Source organism: Petromyzon marinus, chromosome 28 (genome assembly GCF_048934315.1).
Source record: "Petromyzon marinus isolate PM22_M1 ecotype Great Lakes invasive population chromosome 28, UKy_Petmar_22M1.pri1.0, whole genome shotgun sequence".
Taxonomy (NCBI): domain Eukaryota; kingdom Metazoa; phylum Chordata; class Hyperoartia; order Petromyzontiformes; family Petromyzontidae; genus Petromyzon; species Petromyzon marinus.
This window is the reverse complement of record NC_133694.1, coordinates 2,213,992-2,236,497: the sequence shown is the minus strand read 5'-3', so window position 1 is coordinate 2,236,497 and position 22,506 is coordinate 2,213,992. Positions and strand designations below refer to the sequence as shown.

General features: G+C 50.3%; 1 protein-coding gene across 4 annotated transcripts; it reads right to left on the bottom strand.

The window, feature by feature from the left end:
* Window positions 1–532: 532 nt before the first annotated feature.
* Window positions 533–22,042, bottom strand: LIG3 (DNA ligase 3). Of its 4 annotated transcripts, none has more exons than XM_076070249.1 (20): window positions 21,452–22,042; window positions 19,403–19,937; window positions 18,985–19,119; window positions 18,394–18,591; window positions 17,726–17,877; window positions 17,339–17,505; window positions 16,628–16,705; window positions 15,730–15,883; window positions 15,163–15,318; window positions 14,639–14,770; window positions 14,209–14,288; window positions 12,790–12,877; window positions 11,785–11,862; window positions 11,502–11,625; window positions 10,562–10,704; window positions 10,086–10,160; window positions 9,127–9,273; window positions 6,819–7,014; window positions 5,975–6,126; window positions 533–4,846 (listed from the first exon to the last, which is right to left on the bottom strand). In XM_076070249.1, the coding sequence occupies exons 2-20, from the start codon at window positions 19,926–19,928 to the stop codon at window positions 4,583–4,585; spliced, it is 3,045 nt and encodes a 1,014-aa protein (XP_075926364.1). In that variant the 5' UTR covers window positions 19,929–19,937; window positions 21,452–22,042; the 3' UTR covers window positions 533–4,582. The 4 variants fall into 4 exon arrangements, with proteins under 4 accessions (XP_075926364.1, XP_032818001.2, XP_032818002.2 ...); XM_032962110.2 differs by having other exon boundaries at window positions 21,797–22,042; XM_032962111.2 differs by having other exon boundaries at window positions 21,802–22,042.
* Window positions 22,043–22,506: the final 464 nt, after the last annotated feature.

Sequence of the window (22,506 nt, the reverse complement as noted above, 5' to 3'; positions counted from 1 at the left end):
ACCAGCCCTTCCCAGATCCCCAGCACCAGGTTCCCCGTGCCCAGCAAGTGCCCTAGCCCCCAACCCCCCACCTCACAACCTCGCAGAGCCACCCCCTTAGAGAGTTGGGGGGGGGAGCACTTAAGGCATAGCAGATAAGGGCGTCTCCATCAGCCCCATGCATAATACATGGGGCTACTGCTGCGAAAATGCCACACCAAACCAGGAGTGGCACACGCTGTACGGCACTTGTACACAAATATCCCCCCCGCAGCCTGTAACAGACTGTTCAGGCAATTGCTATCAGCGAGCACCTATGAAGAGCGCGCGTAGGGGTGGCTGGCCGCCTCTGTCTCTACCAATGCTGATGTTTACACTACGCGACAGTTCTACATTTTAAGGTTGAGACTACCTAAGGGAGACCCAGGACCGTTTCAGTGTCGGTGGCCGTGAGCGGGGATTTAACTCGGGTCGCACGCTACCCGCTGCACACAAACACGTAAAATACACGCACGCATAGTCAATCACGCGCATACACTCACACGTAATACTGTACCGTACAACAGCCAACATTTACCACGAAATGGAAGTGACACCAGAGCGCTTTATGCATGGTTAGGTGCACTTTGAGGCTGTTACATGAAATGTGGAGTGGCTCGCTGACAAGTGACGGGACAGATCCAGGCGTGACGGGTTGGCTGACATGACAGGTGGGGGGTGCACCACCTGTGCGCCCGACTGTGCCAACTTGCTGCTTTTTAGTCGCCTGGCGCCCCGCTCGTTGTTGTGAGCGTTGCTCCTCTGCCCTCCCCGCTGTAGTTGGGAGGCGATCGCCTCCAACTGCCCAGTAGCGTCCTGCACGAGCCTCCTCCACAGAGGCCGACGTTGACACTGCTGGTACCAGTCTTCGGTAAGTCCACTCAGGTCCACATCCTCCTTTACCCACCTCTGCTATAGCCCGTGCCGCGCCCGTTTAGTCCCCTCTATCCGGCCAAACAGAAGCTGCTTGGACATGCACATGGCGGCTGGGCATGCGGGCTGCATGACCCAGCTAATGCAGCCTCGCTTGCCGGGAAGCTCACTGTTGGGACTGTCACGCACACACTCAAATAAACACACTGCTACCTATAATTAATGTACCATAATTAATTCACTATGTAACACGATTTTTGTCCATGGGTAGTGTTATTTTTTAATTGGTTATGCCTAAAAAGTATAGAAAATGGCTATTCCCCACAAACTTTGCTTTTGTGACCAGGACTTTGTGAAGGAATGACACAAATGCACACCACGTTCTCTCACTGAAAATAGGTAAATTTCAAAATCACTGTTTTGGTCACAAAAGCAAAGTTTGTGGGGAATATCCATTTTCTGTATTTTTGAGGCATAACCAATTAGGAAATAACACTTACTACCCAGGGACAAAAATATAAAATTTGTTACACATAACCAAGAATCATCACTATCATCATTCACGTGAATCGTCAACCCCCTTCTCTTCGACCTCGTCTGTCGGGACATGGCACGAGCAGCTCCCACATCCCTCACTCCACCCACCACCCTCCCTGTCCCCCCAATGTATCCACCACCCCTCACCCCCCCTCCCTCAAAAGGAGCCCCCCCACATCCGCTCATCCACATCCTTTATTGATGTGCTAACGCTACAGCTGGAAGCCATGGCACTTGCACTTTCCCCACCGGGAATGCGCGCGCGCACACGTGGTCTTACCGCTAACAGGAGAAGCAATTATATCACCGACTGATGTCCCTTTATTCAACCAAACTCGCTGACATCCACCATCTCCCTTTGCAAGTAACATCATAGGTGACCCCTTCGTGTTAAAATGATCGATTCGGCTAATGTCTTGGCTGGGATGCGAGATTCTCCAGTCGGCGATAGAGCTGCAGCAATAGTATCGATAAAAGCTAACATCACATCGAGGCAAGTTATGTTACCGGGCCTCCTGAAAACAATAGAAATGACTCGCAGGACTGGGGGGGGGGCGAATGGATTCGTCGATTTAAAATCGATTCTTAGGCTCACGATTCGCGAATCAAATCGTGCATGTGAGAATCGATTTTTTTTGTCGATTGTGGGGGTTGCTTGGCCATACTTCACCCACGCTCATCTGTGCAGGTTGGTGAAGGGAGTTGGCCCAGGGCTACTTGTTCTGATATCACTCGTCACGGACGTTGACCATGGCCGGGAATACAACTCAGGTCCCCTGGGTCATAACGCAGCGTGCGATACAGCAGTGCCACACCGCTCAAACCGTGTGATATGTTTGTATGTGGCTAGGTCACACGATCCCTGCAACCGCGAGAGGAGTCACAGGGTGTGACGCAATGTTAAAAAGAGGCATAGGTTCTAAAATAAAATCGTGAAAATTAATTGACATCACAAAGTCATAGCACGGGGGTGGTGGAGCGGGTGGTGGCAAATCATTACATAACCGACAACACACACGGGCTTTCAGAAACGTGGACCTCCTGGCTAGAAAGTTCACTCTGGCCTCCGCACGTGTAACATGTTCCCTTCATTTGAGGACGGGTGGCTCAGAGGTCAGAGGGCACTGGGCCACTATCGCTGAGACCCTGGGTTCCACTCAGGGGCTGTAGCCACCTGTAGTCAGTGGTCGCAACCTGGTCATTATGACTCGCATAAAGAGACCCACAGAGACACTCGCATAGACGACGAAAGATTGACGTAGAGACTGATTTGTGATCAAAACTAGGCTCTCATGTGTTGGAAGTTGATGGTCTCAGCCAGGTCACCAGTGATTGTACGTACAAAAAAAACTCGTAACAATAAATTGGGGGTTTCACTTAATTTGGCTACATTCCTTCGAGAATTAAAAACATTGATTTGACAGTTATGCGACAAACATTATCCGTAGCACGGCGGGAAGGAATGTGCTGCCCCCCCTGGTGTGGATGAGAGCTGACTTAAAGGGACTTAACGAGCAATTTTGTAGCTATCCTCTTCTGCGAACCTTTCTCCAAATCGTGACGTTTTGTGAGTTTCTAGCGGGTTCTTCGTCCCATTGCTCCAAGACGCCAGCAAACGGAATAAAATTTGGGGGGGGGGGGGCAAAGAAAAAAAGTTTTACAAAATGTTCCCTTGGATGATGTCCGCGCCCTGATAAAGCCCCTCGCTGGCCCAAACGCTTAAACCGGGTTCCCCCCACAAACCACTCCTAGTTGCCCCCAAGCCCAAACCTCCATCTACGTGGGATATTGCATCGGCTACAAAGCTACGCGAATTCCAATCTCTGCCGACTGCACAGAAGACAAAACACGGACGCCTTTTAAATTCAACGAGCAGCGCGCGCGCACGGGACATCGCGAGGCACAAGAACCATACAACCACGGCTACGGGCTACGAGTTTGGCACGGATTGTCACGGTGGTGTCCGAAATCGTGAACGTGAACGAAGTCTCAAAGGTGACATTTTGGAAACGGCTGTGGAAATGCACGAGGGTTAAGGGAGCTTCTGTCATTCCCTTTCAAAAATGTACGTCAATTGCTGCAAATACAAATGTGTATTTTTAAAATACACATTTGTATTTTCAGTGCCATGGCAACATGTTGGGGTGGAGGGAGGAGAACGAGGCATAAGTGCGGTACCACCTTATGCTGCCTCCCTATAGTATTTACTGCACCCTGCAGTAAATTATCCAACAAAAATGACCATGCCAAAATTGTAGCCTTAACCATGACCTGGGCAGCAGTCTACCCATAAGCACCTGGGGAAATGACGTCTACCAATGAGCACCTGGGCCAGCGGTATGTAGTAATAGGGTTGCCGCGATATCATTTCTAACGATACCCCTTTTAAATTTCGCCACCCAACGATTATCGTGACATCAGTTTCTCCTTTATTTTGAAATGTATTTGTGCTTCGATGTGCTTCCAAGTACAAAATTTCGACTGCAGCTCCCTCAAGAAGAAGGGCCAATGCCCAAAAATATCGCCTATTATATATTTTTCCTTATATGGCAGCAGTGTTATTGACGAATGTGTTGAGATTGTTTTCCCCATTATCGCAATACATCGCGGGATCAACATAACGAGGCAACCCTATCGTCTCGCCGCTAGCCCTTTGGCGGCACTGCCTATAGGCCGTGGGCTGTTATAACTGTTGCTGTAATAAATCAGTATAAAATTACACTTGTTTTTCAGCACGCCTTAGCTCAGGAAGGGGGATTGGGGGTTCACGGAGCAAATGCACAGATCCCTGATAAGTCCACTCCAAGCTTTAGCCTCATCGCGAGGTCTTGCCCCAGATCTCACTGCTCTTACCCAACCTCACTCAACTTACGCGCACACACGGAACAACATCTTCACAATCGTGTTTCTGCTCTTCTGTAACAAAATAAACCTCCTCCCCCCCACCTCCCATCTTCACGACAGGTGGCAAGGCCACGATCCACTGGGGCAATGCGAGGGCAATCTTCGACAGCGATCGTCGCCGACAACGCCTGCCGCCGAGTTGCCACAGTCGCTCCTCGTGATACTAATTATGGATGCGTTGCTGGTGACAGTTGCCGGCAACGATTGCCCTAAAGTCGCCCGAGTGGACCGTGACCTTATCGCCGACGCGTCAGCACGGCGGCACGAGGCGCCGCCGCTTGACACACTGCCAGATCCAGTCGACGGAAACGCGCTGGGCCTTGGGCGGGAGTGCCGCGGGGGGCCCCCCGCTCTCCGCCGGTGCCGCCGCCGCCACTGCATGAGTGGCCGAGTCCATGTCGTGGTCGGGCACCAGGTCGCCGTCGTAGGCGAAGAAGTAGCGCCGCGCGCGGTCGTAGCCCTCCGCGGACGCCGGCAGGTGCAGGCGCACGCCCGTGAAGATGTTGAGCAGCGTCTGAGCGTAACGGCGCGGAGACGCACAGCGCCACCGGCGGCAGCGTTATTAGTCCACGAGCCCAGACCAGATGAAGTGTCACATCGTTGTTTAACGAAACACTCACAGTTAAAAGTTTGCCGGTGCATCAGAGGAGGGGTGCTCGCTACAACAGGGTTAATGACAATGTGAACTGGGCCTTCGGAGAAACGGCCGAGAGCATTAACGCATCATCGCCGCGTACGAGTACATTTGCACTTGTACAGGCCTCTTCGTCAAAGGCAAAATTAAAACATCACCCGGATACACTTTTACAGTATTCACGATACAGTATGAGCAAACTGTGTTAAAAAACGAACGATAATTTGATGTTTGGCAGTTCACGCGACCGTTATGGGTGGTCGCACGCGCTGTACGGCGGTATAAATCAATACAAGAGAATATACGTTTCTGTAGCTACGCCCGTAATTAACAGGGGGATTTTTTACGAGCGTGGCTCGTTTTAACGGTTGTAATTCACTTGTAGGCACCATCTGAGGTGGCACAACTTTACCGGTTTCAATGTCTGTATGTGGCCAATAATGATTAATTACGTGATGTCTATTTTAAATGAGTTGGGTTTAGTTGGTACTAATTTCTCCTCCAGCCCCTGGACTATATTAACGTGGAGGCTCGGTTACTCTCAAGGCGAACTCCATCGTAAAGCTGATAACTGGGCTATTAATCCAGAAACAAAGTTATCAACAAGATAACTTGGGTCATTACTCCTGTGACCCAGCGCAGCAATGACCTGGACAACTCTTATGAACTTGGCAACTCTGTTATTAGCTGAGCAACTCCACTTTCACCCCAGCACCTTAATATAGCAACCAAGGAACTCGGTTAACAAACCAACAACTCGGTTAAAAATAAAGTAACTCGGTTATCAATCAGGGAATTTGATTATCAATAAAGAAACTTTGAACTAAAAAACCGCCCAGCTATGAAGCATTCTCTTCCCAAAGGCTGCCTTGTTTGGCGGATGTCAACACCTCTAGCCTACAATCTTTTTAGGAAGGTATGTTGTACCTTACAGTAATGGGCTGTGGGTGCTGCCAAGGCCCTAAAACATTAAACAATCAATCTGGACCAACAGGCTCCACACCTCACCTCTTCCTGAGCCTCGGCGCTCCTCTTCCTCTTCACCGGCGCAGGTGGCATCACGGGCGGAATTACAGCCGGTGCCAACGCCAACGCCGGTGCCAACACCGGTTTTGTGTCGGCGCGACTCGGCTGCTTGGGCTTCCGGCTGGCAGAGGCGCCTGGGAACAACCACACACCAACAACCGTAAATATGGCACGCGCCGTCTGTTTCACTGTGGGAGGAAAACGAAACTCACAAAGTTATTCGAGAGAGAGTAGGCCAAGTGTGCTGGCATGGTTGCAAATTTGCCAAAGTTCATGTCTTAATTGGAAAAAAAACATGTTGCAATATCGTCACCTACTGCTCATTAATAGGATGGCAATGTGTGTGCCTTGTGCCTCACAGGGATAGCTGCTACTGGGGGGGGGGTCTCCTTGGCTAGACTGCAGCAAGCAATTGGTTTGGTTGAGATGAGATGAGCTGTAAGGTGCTTTCAGATAAGCCCTATATAATCCTTACACTTAACGCCAGACATGCGGCCAGCGGCAGGGTCGTGCGGGGGCCAGACTAACCCACAAACCGACGGGGAATGTACCGAGTAAGGTTGTGAGTGAGGAGGGGCCCTGGGTGTGAATGACTTTGTGAGTGGTGGTCTATCTGCCAGTCATCTCAGTCAATCCATGGCACCTGGGTCTGCCCTGTGACCTCCTGCCAACGGGTGCTCGACACTTCACGTGGCATTAAAGTGCACATCGCCTGGTAAAAGCGCCGTGGTGACGTCACCACCACTTAGTGGCGAATGGTGGTTGTTGTTGTTGTGGGGCCCTGAGTGTGAGTGACAACGCGTGAGTGTGTACAAGTGGCATGTACCGCGTGAGGCTTTGTGCGAGGCTTTGGCCTTGCTGCTGCTGGTGGTGGTGGTGGAGGGGCCCTGCTTGGGGGAGGAGGAGCCCGAGCCGTTGGTGCTGCCCCCCGGCGTGGCCGGCGCTGACTCGGAGTCATTCTTCACGGTTGATCCGAGCAAGTCCATCACGTCCGAGTTCTCCTTAGACTTCTTGAAGAGCTCCTGAACATTAATGCCGACGACGTCATCAACATCACCATCAAGATCATTCGGATCATCCTAGACATTCATATCAGTGTCATCATCGTTATGAACATTAATATCGGCGCTTGCACATATCAACTTTGCTGACACAGTTCGAGCTAGCAACAATTACAAATGTAGAAAAATGAAAATTTTTGAATCGCATCAAATATACTCACTCTTTGGTTCTTTCGGTAAAGTCACGTAGGTATAAAATGAAAGAAATTAAATCATGACGTTTTGGGTGCAACACAAGCGTCCGTCAGCAGGTGGGACAACCACAGCAAGAAACAATTGCTGAAGTGGGCAAAAGGGCTGCTGTAACAAGAGGCTATATAGGTAAGAGAGGGGGGAGGAGCAAGGGGGGAGAGAGGGGGAGTGTGGGGTAGGGGAGTGCTGCGAGAACGTTCAGAGGACGAGCAGACAAAAATACCGGGGGGGGGGGGGAGAAGTGGGCGGGGCTGGGAAGCTGAAGAAGCTGGAGATATGGACATGAAGGCAACACCATAAAGCAGTTAAGGTTTTATATGGTTAATAACATCCTTTCTAGATTTGAAGCTTTCGTGACTGCAAGGATCCATACTCTTTGGTTCTATTCGGTAAGTCACCAAAGAGTATAACATCCTTCCAATGATTGCTCAATTTGTATCCATCTTCTCAGTTGAAGTTATGTCTATGTTTATACATCTGGATGGCTTCATGAACAAACCTTTGATAGTAGCCCGAAGGTTTGCAGAGTACCTTGGTCTCGGTAAAAAACAATATCATGAGAGCCCACAGCGTTATAGCAATGGTCAGCCACGGCGGAGGTATTAGTTCTGCCGTGTTTCAGATCTGACTTGTGCTCGCGAACACGGTCCGAGATATGTCGTTTCGTTTCCCCAATGTAACACCCACCACATTAAATGTCCTTTTTTAATCCAGTACAAAACCAGTGATGGAAAATATCTACACCGATTTGTAGATGTACAGCCCTTCTGTCAACCCACTCCTGGGTCAGGGTCTCCCTACGCCATGCGGGTTATGGGGGTTACATGACCATACTTCACCGCACTGGTCAGTGCGGGTTGCTGAAGACAGATTTGGCTGCACTGATGCTTGTTACCCACAGTATAGCACAGGGGTCACCAAACTTTTTTCACAGCGGGCCGGATAACTGATAGAATGACGAGCGCGGGCCGCATAATCATTCTGTTCAATACTTGGGGGTGGGAAAGATGCGTATTTGTGTGTGTTGCCATGGAAACCATGGTAACGTCAGAGCGTAGGCGGAGCTACCACGAGCCGGGGAAGGACTTGGGATGGCGCGAAATAAGCAAGCATTATCACAACGTCTTGTGTTCCATACGTTTTATCAACCAAATTCAAGTACCGTCGGCGGGCCTGATGGACTGACGTCGCGGGCCGGATTCGGCCCGCGGGCCGTAGTTTGGTGACCCCTGGTATAGCACAACCGCGCAGTCACCTCTGACACCGGTATTATGCACGGAAGTGGTCGCTCATGCAAGCACTATCCTTCTCAAACTTGCTTAGCTTCTGAGATCTGACGAGATCAGGCAAATTACAGACGGTTTTGTCACAAGCTGCGGTACAATAATATCCAACACACTACCATGATAATTGCGCTGCGGGAAATGGCTGCAGTTCAAACCCATGCCACCAATGAGTCTGGGGCCTGCGCTAGGATGAACCGCCGCAGCCACACCGCGCGCTAGCGGCAGGAGGCCACACGGACTGCACAGCCTTGGAAGCATGACCTTGTCTATGGGGGTGGCAGAGGGGGGAGCGTAAACAAAAACTCAGGGGGGCATGAAAAAGTCAATGTTAAACAAACTTTACACAAGTGTTAAACCCTACACATTGATGAGTCATGATACGATCTGCCTTTGTAATTGATGGGAAGACGAACGCAAAACGCCTAATAGTTTCAGCAAATTTTCATTCTATGATCATTTAGGTGGGCTGAGCCCTCTGCATGGGGGTGGGTCGGTGGGGGGGGGGGGGAGCAGGACGTTTTGGAGTTGGGACGGCGGGGTCAGGGGTCGAGCGGCATGAGCAGGAATGATGCCAGAGGGGGGTTCGCGTGGCCACCTTGAGCTGCTGCAGGGTCGTGGCGCTGCGCCAGTCCTTGTCGTCCCTCATACGCGTGCAGCGCGGGAAGCGGATGGAGATTCCGTCGGCCGAGTGTGCCTCGGCCTTGGAGAACTCTGCGCCCGTGATCTCCCACACTGGCGCTTTCTGACACGTGCACACAGAGACAAAGATCCCCTGTATTCCCTTAAAAAAAACTGTTGGGGCAAGTACTGTTAGCGGGCACCTATGAAGGCCGGCAGAGCACACGTGGGGATGGGGTGGCCAACACCGGTAGTGTCCCGCCAGTATTGATGCTTTCACTCCGCAACAGGTACTCATTTAAGTCTGGGTCGACATAGGGAAGGATGAAGACGCGTTCAGATATTCGTCGTTGATGTTGACCATGAGGCGGAATCAAACACGGGTCGCCGGGTTCGTAGCACCGTGCACTAACCACTACATTACTGCTCCCCCCGATACAAGCATACACCCTTAGAATCTTACACACGCGCACACGCACACAATCACACAAAAATACCCGCAAACTACTCAGTTGGGATTACACAGAGCGATCATTTCCCACTGCTGACAGATTAAAGCCCGATTGCAGGCCATTCACCGTGTCCCTGCCAACAGAGAGAAGCTGCCCACTGCAATGGGTGCCTCTTCAAATGTGTTGTGACAAGGTGTAATTATTGTAAGCTACTTATTGCATGTGAAGCGCATTGCAATGCTCCCACGTAAAGGAGTGCAGCTCTATCAAAAATCAAATGATTATCGTTATTATGCTAATATTACATTGATTTGGGGGGGGGGGAAGGTAAGGGAAACTTCAGATACAAGCACATGTGATATAAAAGCACAGCTGGACTTTTGATTCCGATTGTTGTGCTCATGTCCAGCCTCTTGCTACACGTGCTTGCACGCCAATCTGACGCGACCGCACAAGAGATTCTGCCGTCTAAGCCGACACCAACCTTTGGGTCGCGGATGACGAAGTCGGGGAAGTATGTCTTGTTGATTTTCAGCCAGTCGGGGATTTTTGATGCACTCTAAGAAAGTTGGTGACAAAACACACACCGGCCGCATACAGCGTAAACCAATGATAAGAGAGCAAACGAAACATGAATATCATTCAGAATATACAAATTCTGTGGACACAAGTTTGTGGCATGAGGTCCGACGTTTCGTTCCGCGTGGTGGAAACTTTACAGAAGCTTGTGGGGTAAAGTGCGGGTATGCCCACCTCTTCCCATATGTCAGGGTCAACGTGGAAGAGTAGACCAATTCCCCACTGGAATTCACTCCATCCCTTAATGGCATGAGCAAGCAAATGCGTGAGCCACACCTTAATTGTTTTAGTGGGGGTATTTAGAAACGGATCAACCTGCGTTATCATGGTTAATTTTTCCCCAAATAAGGCAGAGGATTCTGGGCACTGGTGAGCTCTGACCTTGCTGATCTTGACCATTTCGAGCTCCTTCTGCAGCCGATTGAGGGTGGCGTCATCGTACCCACTGGAGCACTTGGTCACTGTGCACCAGCGCCCCGAGTTCTCGTCGTAGCAGCCCATGAGGAAGATGGACATAATCCCACCTGGAAGGCGCAAAAACATTAGTGGTGGGGGGTTGGGAAAGCGGTTAGGTCGTGGCATGGCTGTTACCCGGAGCTGACGTACGTTGCGAGTGAGCAAAGCGAGGAGCGTCAGATCACGTCGGCTTTGCCCGGTCGCGCAGACACAAACGATGCCTCGCGGCCGGGGGAGTAAAATTATAACGTAGGAGATAAAACGCAAAACACGAGGCAAGCACAGAAAATGAAGATAAGGATATTTTGCATAATGGACAAGACGATTATCGTGGATCTTATATCTCCTTTTGGCATTGTCTGGTCTAGCACTGGTGAGACGTTGCCATAAAGAAGGCTGTCTCTGGTGGAGACCAACCAGTTTCAAAGTCAATGCGTATATTATCAGAGCATGTTTGTTTGCATTTCTTGACACAAGTGTGTGTGATTAGTGCATATTTGATGCCTTGCAAAAAAAGTATCTATTTTGTGTTTGAACATCTTAACACCTCTTGTTTTATTGCAAGGGTAAAACCTCTACACATGTTCTCATCATTTTGATACTGGCAAAAAGGTCCCGTAGATAAACTCCAGATTGACATACTTTTTCTCCCCTTATTTTAAACCAAAAGCTGGGGCTGTGTCTTATAATCCGATAACTGTGTGTGCAGGTGACCATATGTGTATAACTAGTGTTGCCAACGGGCACAAGTTTTGGGGCGCATCTTAACTCCCAAGGACACGGTACCAATGCAACAAATGTACCGAAATGCCATCACCAACACCACCGCTGCCGTACCACGATGCCCTCTCCTCCCAGGCCTCACCATTGCTGCCGTGGCCATAGTACGCGCCCAGCACAGCCAAGTCCGCCGTGTCCGCCATGGCGCCCTGGTTGAGGTAGTCCTTCTTCACCTTGAGCCAGTGCCGCTTGCCGGGCTCGTAGATTCCCTGCGACGCGAGCGCGCAAAAAGGCGTCGTGAGCACGTCCGCAAAGGGTGAGGAGATAGCTCTCAAAGTGCCTCACAAGTGGATTGAAGTGGGGTGGAGTGGCTTCTTGTGTAACGCGTGAAGATGTGGCTGGCAGAGCGGTGAGCTGTTTAGTCTCACCAAGACGTCCTTCAACACCAGCCCTTCCAGACCCTCCTTAATGACCCGGGAGATCATTTCAGCCAAGTCCGAGGCTCTCTGATGGCAACACGAGACACAAGGCTTAGTCAACGGCTCAACGCACTCTTTATCAATGGCTCAAAACAGTGTCAACCATCAGAATAGCAGGGTCGGTGATAATTCACGAGACCATCTACAATCGAATGCTCAGGGTTATACAAATCAAAAGCAAATTAGAATATAACTTGACGAGCATGAACAGCACAACATCCACCAGCAGCACAAGACAATGCACATCCAATTCGCATGGTTGGCTATGTGTACGGTGAGAAAGAAGTTCAACATATATACATACACATTCAATGCACACCAGTAACTTAGCTTTCACGAAACCATCTCTATCAACAGCTGAAGCTAACGTAAATCAGTGGCATGATACAATGTAACATAGACAGCATTTTCACAGCCATCTGTCGTACCATCTTACAGTGGTAACGTCAACCAGCAGTTTAACGTAATCCTACCTACGTAGCATTTCAGAACAAAAATTATTCGGTGAAGCTGCATTGTCAATGGTGTACAAAGCACAATCACCATACTTGTCAATAACGGTGTGGCATTAAAAGGAAGGGCCATTGCGCCAATAATAATCATTAAAATGTATAAAGCGCCCTTGAACAATCGTTCTCAGGGCGATATTCAACCACATCTCTCTTAAAAAAATGCCAGGAAACATCAAGAAACATTGAAGATTAACTTTAATTCAAGAAGTCCGCTGCTATCATGTGTTCGATGAATCACACACCGACAGAATTCTCTCCGGACTGGCTCGAGGCAAAAACTTCCTTGAAAATGTTTCTCAAATTAAAATCCAGGTCTATTCCAGGAAAATTGGGTTTCCTGCCTCCCGAAGGCAGGAAACCCCCCCCAGGCCACGGCCAGCGTGATTGCGCCTGCTTGTACGGAGGGCGTGAGTGTGCGCTGGAGCTCCGTGATGGGATTTACCGTCACGTGCTTCATCTCCGAAAACAAGATGTGGTTGGGGATTTCGACCATATTGTCGTGGAGGAATTTTCTCCGATCTTTGATGCTCCTTGAAACACACAAGACACATGGGACAGGGATGTTAATGCAAACATTTCAATGTCACCCGGGCGGCGGCGGTGGTGGTGGTTACGCTTGTATCCAGCACTGTGGAGTCAACGAGGGTTGGTGGATCGCACAAATGTTGTGAGACTCCCTTCCCAGAAGCGTCGAGGGGCCATACCCAGGGTCGCCTAAATAGAGAAGGCTGTCTAGCAAAGTGTAGGCCGATAATATCTGTCCCTTCTGTATGGGAATAGAGGGTTGTGCCCTGACATGCATGTGGGTTTTAAGTTTCCTCCCACATGCATTAACACTCATTAACTGTTTGAAAACATCTCAATATATAGAGGACCGTCGCACTTGGGCAATCGTTGGTGCCGGCTCATCGCTTGGTGCCGGCTCATCAGCTTGTCTGTGGTTCCTCAGTTATTGCAAGATGCCATTTGCACGATACTATAGATATCCTATGGTTCTTTTGGTAAAGTCACATAGATAGAAAAAAATAATAAAATGCAAATAAAGTGAATATAAATAATAAAAATATCACGATATATAGAAAAAACATAACGTTTATAATAATCTTGATATTTTCACATCAAGGCTGCGCTCCAGCTATGGTTCTTAATTTATTTTCGATTAGTTTCAATAATTGATTGTTGATTCCAAAAGTCATGGAATCGATACATCAAATCTAGATCTATAAACAATTGAACTGATCGATTGGCCTGCAGTGTTCATACCACATGGCGCGGTTCCAAAATATGATTGGTCAGCGGCAGCCAACATCACTGATGAGCCTTGCCAACGGTGCCTACCAGTGGCAGGGATCATCAGTCACCATGAGGTATGTTCGGACACAAAGACAAAGATCCCCCGTATAGCCTTCAGATACTGTTGGGACAAGTGCTGTAAGCAAGCACCTAATGAAGGCCGGCACGGCACACGAGGGGGTGGGTGGCCAGCACCACGCCAAACGGCCTATGTCTCCCTAGTGATGATGTTTACACATCGCACCAGGTACTCAATTGAGGCCGAGTCGACCTAGGGGAGGCCCAAGACCGGTTCAGATATTCGTCAATGGTGTTTGCCGTGAGCAAGAATCGAAATCGGTGTTTCCTGGTTCGTACCGCAACGTGCTAACCTATACACCACGATCGGACACACACACACACACAAATAGGGCTGGACCCTTTAACTTCGCTAAGATAATTCTATGCATGTGGCAAACGACTATTGACAACGCTAACAAAAAACTAAATTAACAAGCGCATTCCCAACACTGAGCCCCAGCTCGCTGCACTCACGTGCATAACAGCAACTATTCATGTGTCGTCTTACCTGTCCATGAGGCTTTCCCCGTTGAAGTAAATGCAGTCGAACACAAACAGACACACGTTAGCGTCCTGAAATGCAGCTTTCTGCAAAACAAACCGCGGCAACGTTGTTAACGGTAAGGCAACGTGAGTTTACACTGCAGACATTTGAACGTTTATTCCCCTGTACACTTCAATTTCCCAGATGGAGAAGAGTGGCCATAGAAGGCAAGATCGCAGCAAGGCAGACGCACAGAGAGACAGAGAGGGAGAGACAGGTATTTAGGATAAGACAAAGGCAGGCAGGACGGCATGCTGAAGACAGACACTGTTACAAACAGATAGACAAACATTGACACGCAGAAAAACAGACACATTGTGATGTACGCTGTGTGACACAGACAGACGTAACACACAGAAAGACACTGCAAGCAGACAGTGCCACATGTGGTCACCTTGTGCACCCCGAGCGTGCCGAAGGGCAGCGGTTTGCTTGTGCTCGTGTCGATGAGCAGCACCTCCGCATCCAGGATCATGCTGGTGCCCCCCGGGAATGCCTTGGGGATATAGTCTCTGAAGTGCGCCACCTGCACGGACGTACACACACGCAAGCATGCATGGGCGCCAGCTCGGCAGCTCAGTAAGAGGGCCTGGTGCATCATGCCACTCGGGGGGCGGTGATGCAGCCCAGTGATAGCCCATTTCCCGCTTGCAGCGAATGGGCTGATGTTGCTGCTGAGTGTGTAATTTTTACAGCATTGGGTTTTTTGGTCAACATCAGTTACACTGTCTTGTTTTATTTTTAACTAGGAGAGGAAATTATAGAACCCAGAGGAAAGCCACGCAGAATAAGATGAACATAAAACTCCTCCTGCATAAAGGTACCCGAGTCAGGAATTGAACCCAAGTGCTTCTTGCAATGAGGCCCAGATGTTACTGCTCTGCCGCCACCCTGCCACCTTGAGTAATTGCGATATACCTTGTGGGGCAGCACGGGCTTGAGGCTGCGGCTGAAGTACTGGAAGGAGTCTCCGTTCTTGTGCACCTGCACGCGCTCCCCATCGTACTTGATCTCAGCGTACATGCCGTTGGGACACTTCTTCATGGCATACGCCACAGACTTGCACGCTTCCGCCTGCATGCGACAAGGTGACACGGTGACGAGTGGCCTCACGTCACGGGCGGCGAGCCAGCCAGGGGGAGTGGAGCAAGCTTGTGGGTGAGTGAGTGGGCGAGTGAGGAAGGCAGTGAATGGTTGGGATAAAAGAGCAAGCGGGAGGATGAGCATGGTGGGAGGATGAGCATGGTGGGTAGATGAGCGAGTGAGCGAACGAGCAGGCTTGTGGTTGAGCGAGTGCGTGGGCAGGTGAGCGAGTGAGTAAACGGGCAGGCGGGTGAGCAGGGTGGGCGAGTGAGTGATCGAGTGGCTAAGTGAGCTAGAAGGGAGGAGGGTGGATGAGTGAGTGAACAAGCGGGCAGGTGGGCGAGCAGGTCAGGTGGGTGATTAAAACGAGCAAGTGAGCAAGATGGGTGGGGGGTTAGGCACCAGCATGGGCTGCACGGGCGTCATGAGGGAGGCCGTGACGGAAAGTGCTTTCCGCGAACCATCCTGCCAGTTCTGCAGGACGCGGTCGACAACGTCCTCCAGGTTCCGAGATGCCTTGAACGCATCGTACGCGTTCGGGTCCAGCCCATCCAGGCTACGGCACACCATGGCACATCACGGTGCAGCACAATAGGTAAACAGTGGGCACAATCTCATTTCATCCCTCCCGCAATATAATGACCACTATTTAGAGCCAAGATTCAATTTCACGATCACCAGGGTTAGCGCGAATGTTACCCTGAGCTAGTGTGAGATATAATTTTGACTCCATAGAATGTGGAACCCGGGGTCAAAATACATGACCGGTTTATGGTTAGGCTTTGGATTAGTGGCATCTTCCCCAAGATTTTTTTAAAACCTTGTTCAATTTGTCTTTCGTTGATAAGAAGGTAAAAGACTGAATAAATTACTCCCAAGATAATTGCAGCTTTGACAAAGTAAAAATGGCCAGAACTGCCCAGGGAGTAAAACTACCAAGAGTTAAATAATAGATGGTGTTTTTACCCAATGCTTATGGGGGTCAAAAAACTATCCCACACCGCTGCTGCTACGGTGGCACCTGGTGAACAGTGACCCCACACAGGAGCATGGAAAATACCGAGCACACAACTTGTAACACAGCACATGGTCAAAGCACACGCAGTTAAATACACACACACACACCACCCAGGACACACCACAGGGCCAGATCTAAACTTAAAACACGTTTTCAACTTGATCAAAAATCCAATGAACGATACCACAGAATGACATAACTGAAGAGAGATCGCGTCATTTAAACAGCAAGTGTGGTACGTAAAAGCCAGCGCCAGTGCAGACACTCGGACTGGTGACCTACATGTGCTTTGCGCCAGCATTCATTTTGAGGTCGTGCTTGATGAGGCGGATAATGCACTTGAGGTCATTGGAGGTGCATCTGCGAAACACAATTAACAAATTAGAACGCGCAATGCTGAAGCGGGAGAGATTCACGGCGGCCACACGAGAGAGCCGAATAATACATCAGCATATCCCGAACCGCAAAGCCCACGAAGACCGCTGCGTCCAACCTCGGACGATGACGGCGCCGGCACTGTAGGCCGCTGTCGAGTCCCGAGCTGGCGCCTCGGCGAATTTGAATAAGTAATCGATTCCAATTCAAATACGCAAGTGCACAACTCCTCCTACAGCATGAAGCATCTAAAAGTGGGGTGTGGGAACATTACTACGATGGATAACCACTTTGTAACAACCAGAAAACGATATTTATCCATCACTGCAATCGTCTTAGCGGCAACAATCGGGGAATATTTTTGCCAAGGTGGCAACTCTTTGTTTCAAATTTTAGCGCACTCAGTCACTTGTCTCTGCAACAACATCTGGCAGTGACAGTGCGCTAACCACCGAGCTCCCGCTCCCGTCGTATAAACATTATAAGTAGAATATGTATCTATGTTCACAAATCCAAACTTTTCACCAAACCCGAATTTGTTTCTGATCGTTGACTCTTCTTGCCGGAACGCACGCTGCCGGGGCAGGCATGCCCCCCTCGCGCCATACGGATACCGACCGGCGCGCTATGTCCTGCAGTTCGCCTTGCTGCTCCTCCTCCTTGGTGAGCAGGGCGAGTCTCCCCAGGAAGCCCTCCACCTCCTGCATGGTCAGCGTGCTCTTGGCGGTGGGGGTGAAGTTGCTGCTCGCTTCGAAGAAGACGCGGATCGTCTCCGACACGTCGCCCTGCACACGTAAACCGGTGACGACACCATGCACATGCAACATATGTAAGAAGTAAAGGAGCAGCCCTGCAATTGCTTCATCATGGCACTGCCGGCAGAAGTGCCTCCTACTCAGTTTTTAATTTGGTGAGTTAAGGGGAATTATTTAAGGGAGACTTGAAACTACCCTCCCTGCCGGCAATAAGCGCGGACTGGATGTCGTGTGGTAGGGCGACACTAACCTTTTCCAGGTCGCGCACCATATCATCCAGGCTGCAGTTGAACACGCTGCTGAAGAGCTTCACAATTTGCTTGTCCTTGATGTTGTAGACGGACTTGACAACGCCCGGTAGGAGCAGCTTCACCGTCAAGTACACGTCGCCTCTGAAACCATCTGAAGATACACACGCACACACAGACAGATACACACATGCACCTGGCTACTAAGAGGCGGGGCGGGGGAAGCAGGTAGCTAATTAATTCCTTGCACCAGTACTTGTCGAACAGCTACACAGCTGGTTGTCGTAGCCTACAGACTTTTGGGGCAAGCGCTGTTAAAATATTGTCAATGGACTGTTAGATGAAGTCCTCCCCACACTTTTTGGTCCCATGTGTTTGTTTGACCAGACTTCACAATGTTCAGTGGGGGTCGGTGAAGTGCTGTTATTGGACACCAATGAAAGCCAACACAGAACCTTTGTCTCCCCAATGGCGATGTTTACACACCGCTCCACGAACTAACTTAAGGCTGATGTCAGCCGTGAGAAGGAGACGAACTCGGGTTCACCGGGTTTGGAGCGCAGTGTGCTAACCACTGCACCAACGCTGAACACACACACACCCTCACAATAACACAAAAGCATATGCAAGCCCCCCCCCCCTTCCTGGCCCCTGTAGACCCTTGAACTACCTCCGGACGTGCCCTTGCGCAGGAAGTCGTGGACGATCTGCGTCTTGCTGTTGTAGCTGGGCTGCTCGGCGATCATGGCGCACAGCTTGCGGAACTCGCGAAACAAGCAGTCCTTGTGGCTCGGGTCATATGCCGCGGTGCCGCTGGGCCGGGAGGGCGCCGCTGCTGCCGCCGCCGTTATTGTTGTTGTGGGTGTGGCTGTTGAGAGGCACAAAGCAGACGGCGCAGGACTTCAAAAACGGGCCGTACACCTTAGCCCGTAAGAACCGAATATAAATTTGCTAAATAAAATTGTTTGACCTGCAAACTACTCTTTTGGGGATTGTATATTGCAATCGTTGTCCCGTCATGGAAGGCTCATGCCCGATGGCAGGCTGGGTGGCAAGTCACCTCGTGTCCACACAAGTACAGCTATCACTGTGCAGAATCGCTTACTGCACGTCAAGCGTTCTGAGACCCCTTATTATTAAATTATTCTGACCCCGGGGTCAGAATACTCTGGGGACAAAAGATGATCTCACATGGTATTAGTCCCAGAAGATATCCAGTAAGCTACAGCCCCCTGAGAAACACGTAGAGGGCTGTGCTGACCTGAGAACCCGGAGAACTTGCGTGGGCCTGTCATTGATGGCCCACTGGACACCTCCATCCTAAAAGGAGAGGCCAATGCTGGCTTGGTCTGGCCTGCCGGCTTACGTGGTGACGCTCCCCTCTTCATGATGAGGTCTGCTCACCCACACGATGACGTGCGCAACATTAAATAAGAAAAAGCAGCACAACACTTGACAATCGACACTACACGAGACAAACCACACGGGACAAGATTAATGCGACACAAACAACATGACACAAACGCCACCGTGATACATGACAAACAACACGACGAGAAACAAAACACGAGGCATACACCAAATGCGTGCACAATTACAATATTATTCAACATCAGTTAGAAATAATAATAATAAAAATTCAAGTCGCCCGCGGTGGTTGGGGCGATGGGGGCCGTTGCCTTCGATGCAGCCATTGATGAGTTCCCGCTCGGGGTCCAAGAGCCGCTCGTAGCCTTCCAGGTCGCTCAGGTCCTCGATGCGCCGGGTGGAGGGCCTTGAGCGCTCCAGTCTCTCGAAAATGCAGCGCACGTGGTGCCACTCCTTCATCTCGCCGCCGCCGTCGCCAAACGGATTGGCCACGATCTTGCCGATGCGCACCAAGCCCTTGGCGATCTTCTCCTTGCACTTCTTGCAGCCCGCCGTGCCCAGCCTGGCGTAGTCCACACAGTAGCGCTGCTCCGCCATGGCTGCAATGGCGCTGGCGAGGAGGGGGGGGTCTCGGCGGAGGAGGAAGGAGACGGGGCCCCTTTGAAGGAGGAAGACGGAGCGCGTGGATTTAAGGGGCCACGTCAGACGCTGGCTGCCCGTGCGTGACAGGAGAGGAGGTAGTGCGGTGCACCGCGCCCGGCCGACAGCCCACCGGCCCAGAAGCAGCAGCAGCAGTGGCGGCGACACCGTCGTTGTCCAGAAAGAAGCAAGGGGCATTGACAGCGGCTGAAGGACAAGACGGAACACGACAATGCAGTCAATAATGCTGCACTGGCAAATTCTGCTCCTATGCGAAATGCCGCTGCTATGCGAAATGCTGCGGGTCGCCAATAAGAATTGGGGTTTGTTGCCCCAAGGGACTCGGTAATGGGCGTGTTAATGGGTACAGTGTTACCATGTCAGGCAGTGGCATAGCGTGGTTGGCATATTTACCCGGTGCAAGAAATGAAATGAAAGACCAACTCCCTTGTCCAATATCCCCCAACTCCCTTCACATTAAATGCAACAGGACAATCTCCAGCCTGAGGGTTCTCGGTGCAGTTGCACCGCCTGCACACGGATAGGGACGGGGTTGGACGCCGAGTCTACGAATGGCTGAATAATTATTTCGCAGAGCGGCAGTGTTTCTCACCACTGTGCCATTGCCGCAGCTTCAGTCTTAAGTTGTCAAGAGCAGAATTTGGTACCAAGGTGGTAACACTTTCATCATCGGTAATGTTTTATAGAACGCAGGATGAGGACCTGCCCGTGTAAATGGTCTCTAATCCACGTGGTCCTCTTTGTCTCTCAATGTAATTCTCTTAAACCGAACATGTAAAAAAAAATACGTCAATGTTTGTCTTTAGCCTAAGTCAACACTCCCTGCCCTCTGAATAAGGGCCTTTACCCGAAACGTTAGCGTATTCGAGTACACAGAGCAAAAAAACGCAACACTAAGTTCGTCATTACAAGAGAAACAGACGCGTTCTCACACCGGACTTTCGTCTCTAATCTCTATACTGTATTCGCGTACATGACGCCAAGCGGCCAGCAACAAAGAGCACCGTTGCCGCTTTAACAGACACGACTATAACGTAATGCCGTTTCTTGAACCGAGCACTGTCGTAAGTAAACGCGATGGGAGCTCCCGACAGAGCAGCAGACACGAGAGGGAAAGGAGAAATACTGCGTGAAGAAGGGCGGTAAGCGAGGGTCGGTGCCACATCATCATCAGAAGAAGTGGCCGAGCACAGCCACCAACAACCCGCCCATGATGCACACACAGGAGCCCCCCCTTCCTCATCCAGAGTATTTAAAACCCAGTGAATAGGCACACGCGTTCAGTTTTTTTGCCTTTAGTCGCTTTAAAAAATCGCCAACAGTTCCTATCACTTTAATGTGTTTACACAGCCGTAGTAAGTGCCCGGGTTTGCACTGTTAACTTCGAAGGATTTTGTTCCCCTCCACCACCCCCCCTTCAGAAAATTCCTTTGAGTACGGTAGGTACAGCATTGCAGTTGCCCTCAAATCACCATTTGCTTTAAAGTTTACATTGTTAAAAGAACCCCCCCCCCACCCAGTTAATCGGAGATCCTCAACTCAACACGTTGCGGTTCAACACAATCCCTTGTTGTACTGTACTTACGTGCTCCCACTGTATTAATATACGCAACTGAAGACCGACGTGATTGCAGTGCGGTCAAATTGACGCCCTCATCCAGCGGTGGATTAACACGCGTGCCGTACAACAATTAGCTTACGTTTTCGTTCGTACTGATTTACATTGTGGCTCAATGTTGTTTGTCGCACGCGTGGAGCCTTCTTTGGTCACTCCACTGCTGGATGAGGGCCCCTCGGCCTCCCACCAGATATCATCCCAGCGCCTGTGCGGGTCGTCGTGAGCGTTGGCGCAGCCATACTTCACCACGCTGGTCTCTTGCGGCTTGAAAGCACGATACAATGGGAACACGTACAACAAGTACTGCACAACGATCTGACAGAATTGCCCTGTAAATATGTTTTGTTCCCCTGCCTGCAGCATGGCGAGTGAGAGGTGGTTGGTGGTGGTGGTTGGTGGGGGGTCGTCATTTGCATTTTGACCATACTTCACCACGCTGGTCTCAAGGCCTTCTTCGGTCGGGTTCGCACGCGCTCAGCCGCTTGATCAGGATACAGCTCGACGAGGCGGTGATTGTTCGATGACGACGATGTGAGGAGGATGATGATGGGGATAGACACGGGGATAAATACGCGGGAGACGAGAGGGGGACCCCAGCTCTTACCACCGCCGCCACGACAGAGCGGCTACTGCTGCCCGCTCCCACAGGCCCCCGCGCGACGCGCTCCCATTGGCTGGAGAGGGGAGGAGGCGCGCGCCGATTGGCTCTCGGCGGGAGAAGACGCGCGCCGATTGGCTGAGGTGCCGTCACTGGGATGGCTGTGGGCAGTGGCGGCCATTCGTGCCTTCAGTCTACCCCTCACCCTGAGGCCCGTGAAAAATAAATAATATTAAAATAGTTTAACGCGTAGGCTTTCGCGACCGATATCATACATCATATTAAAGTAACAACACTATTGTGAACATTGACGTCAATTCTGAGGAATTACGATACGTGTATAGTGCTAATACGTCGTAAAATTATCTGAATAAGCAAACAATTACCAACGATAATGCTAATTCAAATTATATGATCAATAACAGTAATAAACGATGTTATCAGCAACGGCAATTATAAAAAAATATTAGTAACCGTAATACTAACGAAATATAAATAACGGCGATAATAAAATGTGTAAATGGCATAGACAATAATCC

Bases quoted from the DNA above. Each gene is read 5' to 3' on its own strand.
- LIG3 (XM_076070249.1), bottom strand. From the start codon at position 19,928: ATGCCCCTTGCTTCTTTCTGGACAACGACGGTGTCGCCGCCACTGCTG. The intron at 15,319-15,729 runs GTGCCTAACCCC...TGTCGCATGCAG, and splicing joins CGCCCGTGCAGCCCATGCTG to GCGGAAGCGTGCAAGTCTGT. The intron at 11,626-11,784 runs GTGAGACTAAAC...CTCGCGTCGCAG, and splicing joins TGGTGTTGAAGGACGTCTTG to GGAATCTACGAGCCCGGCAA.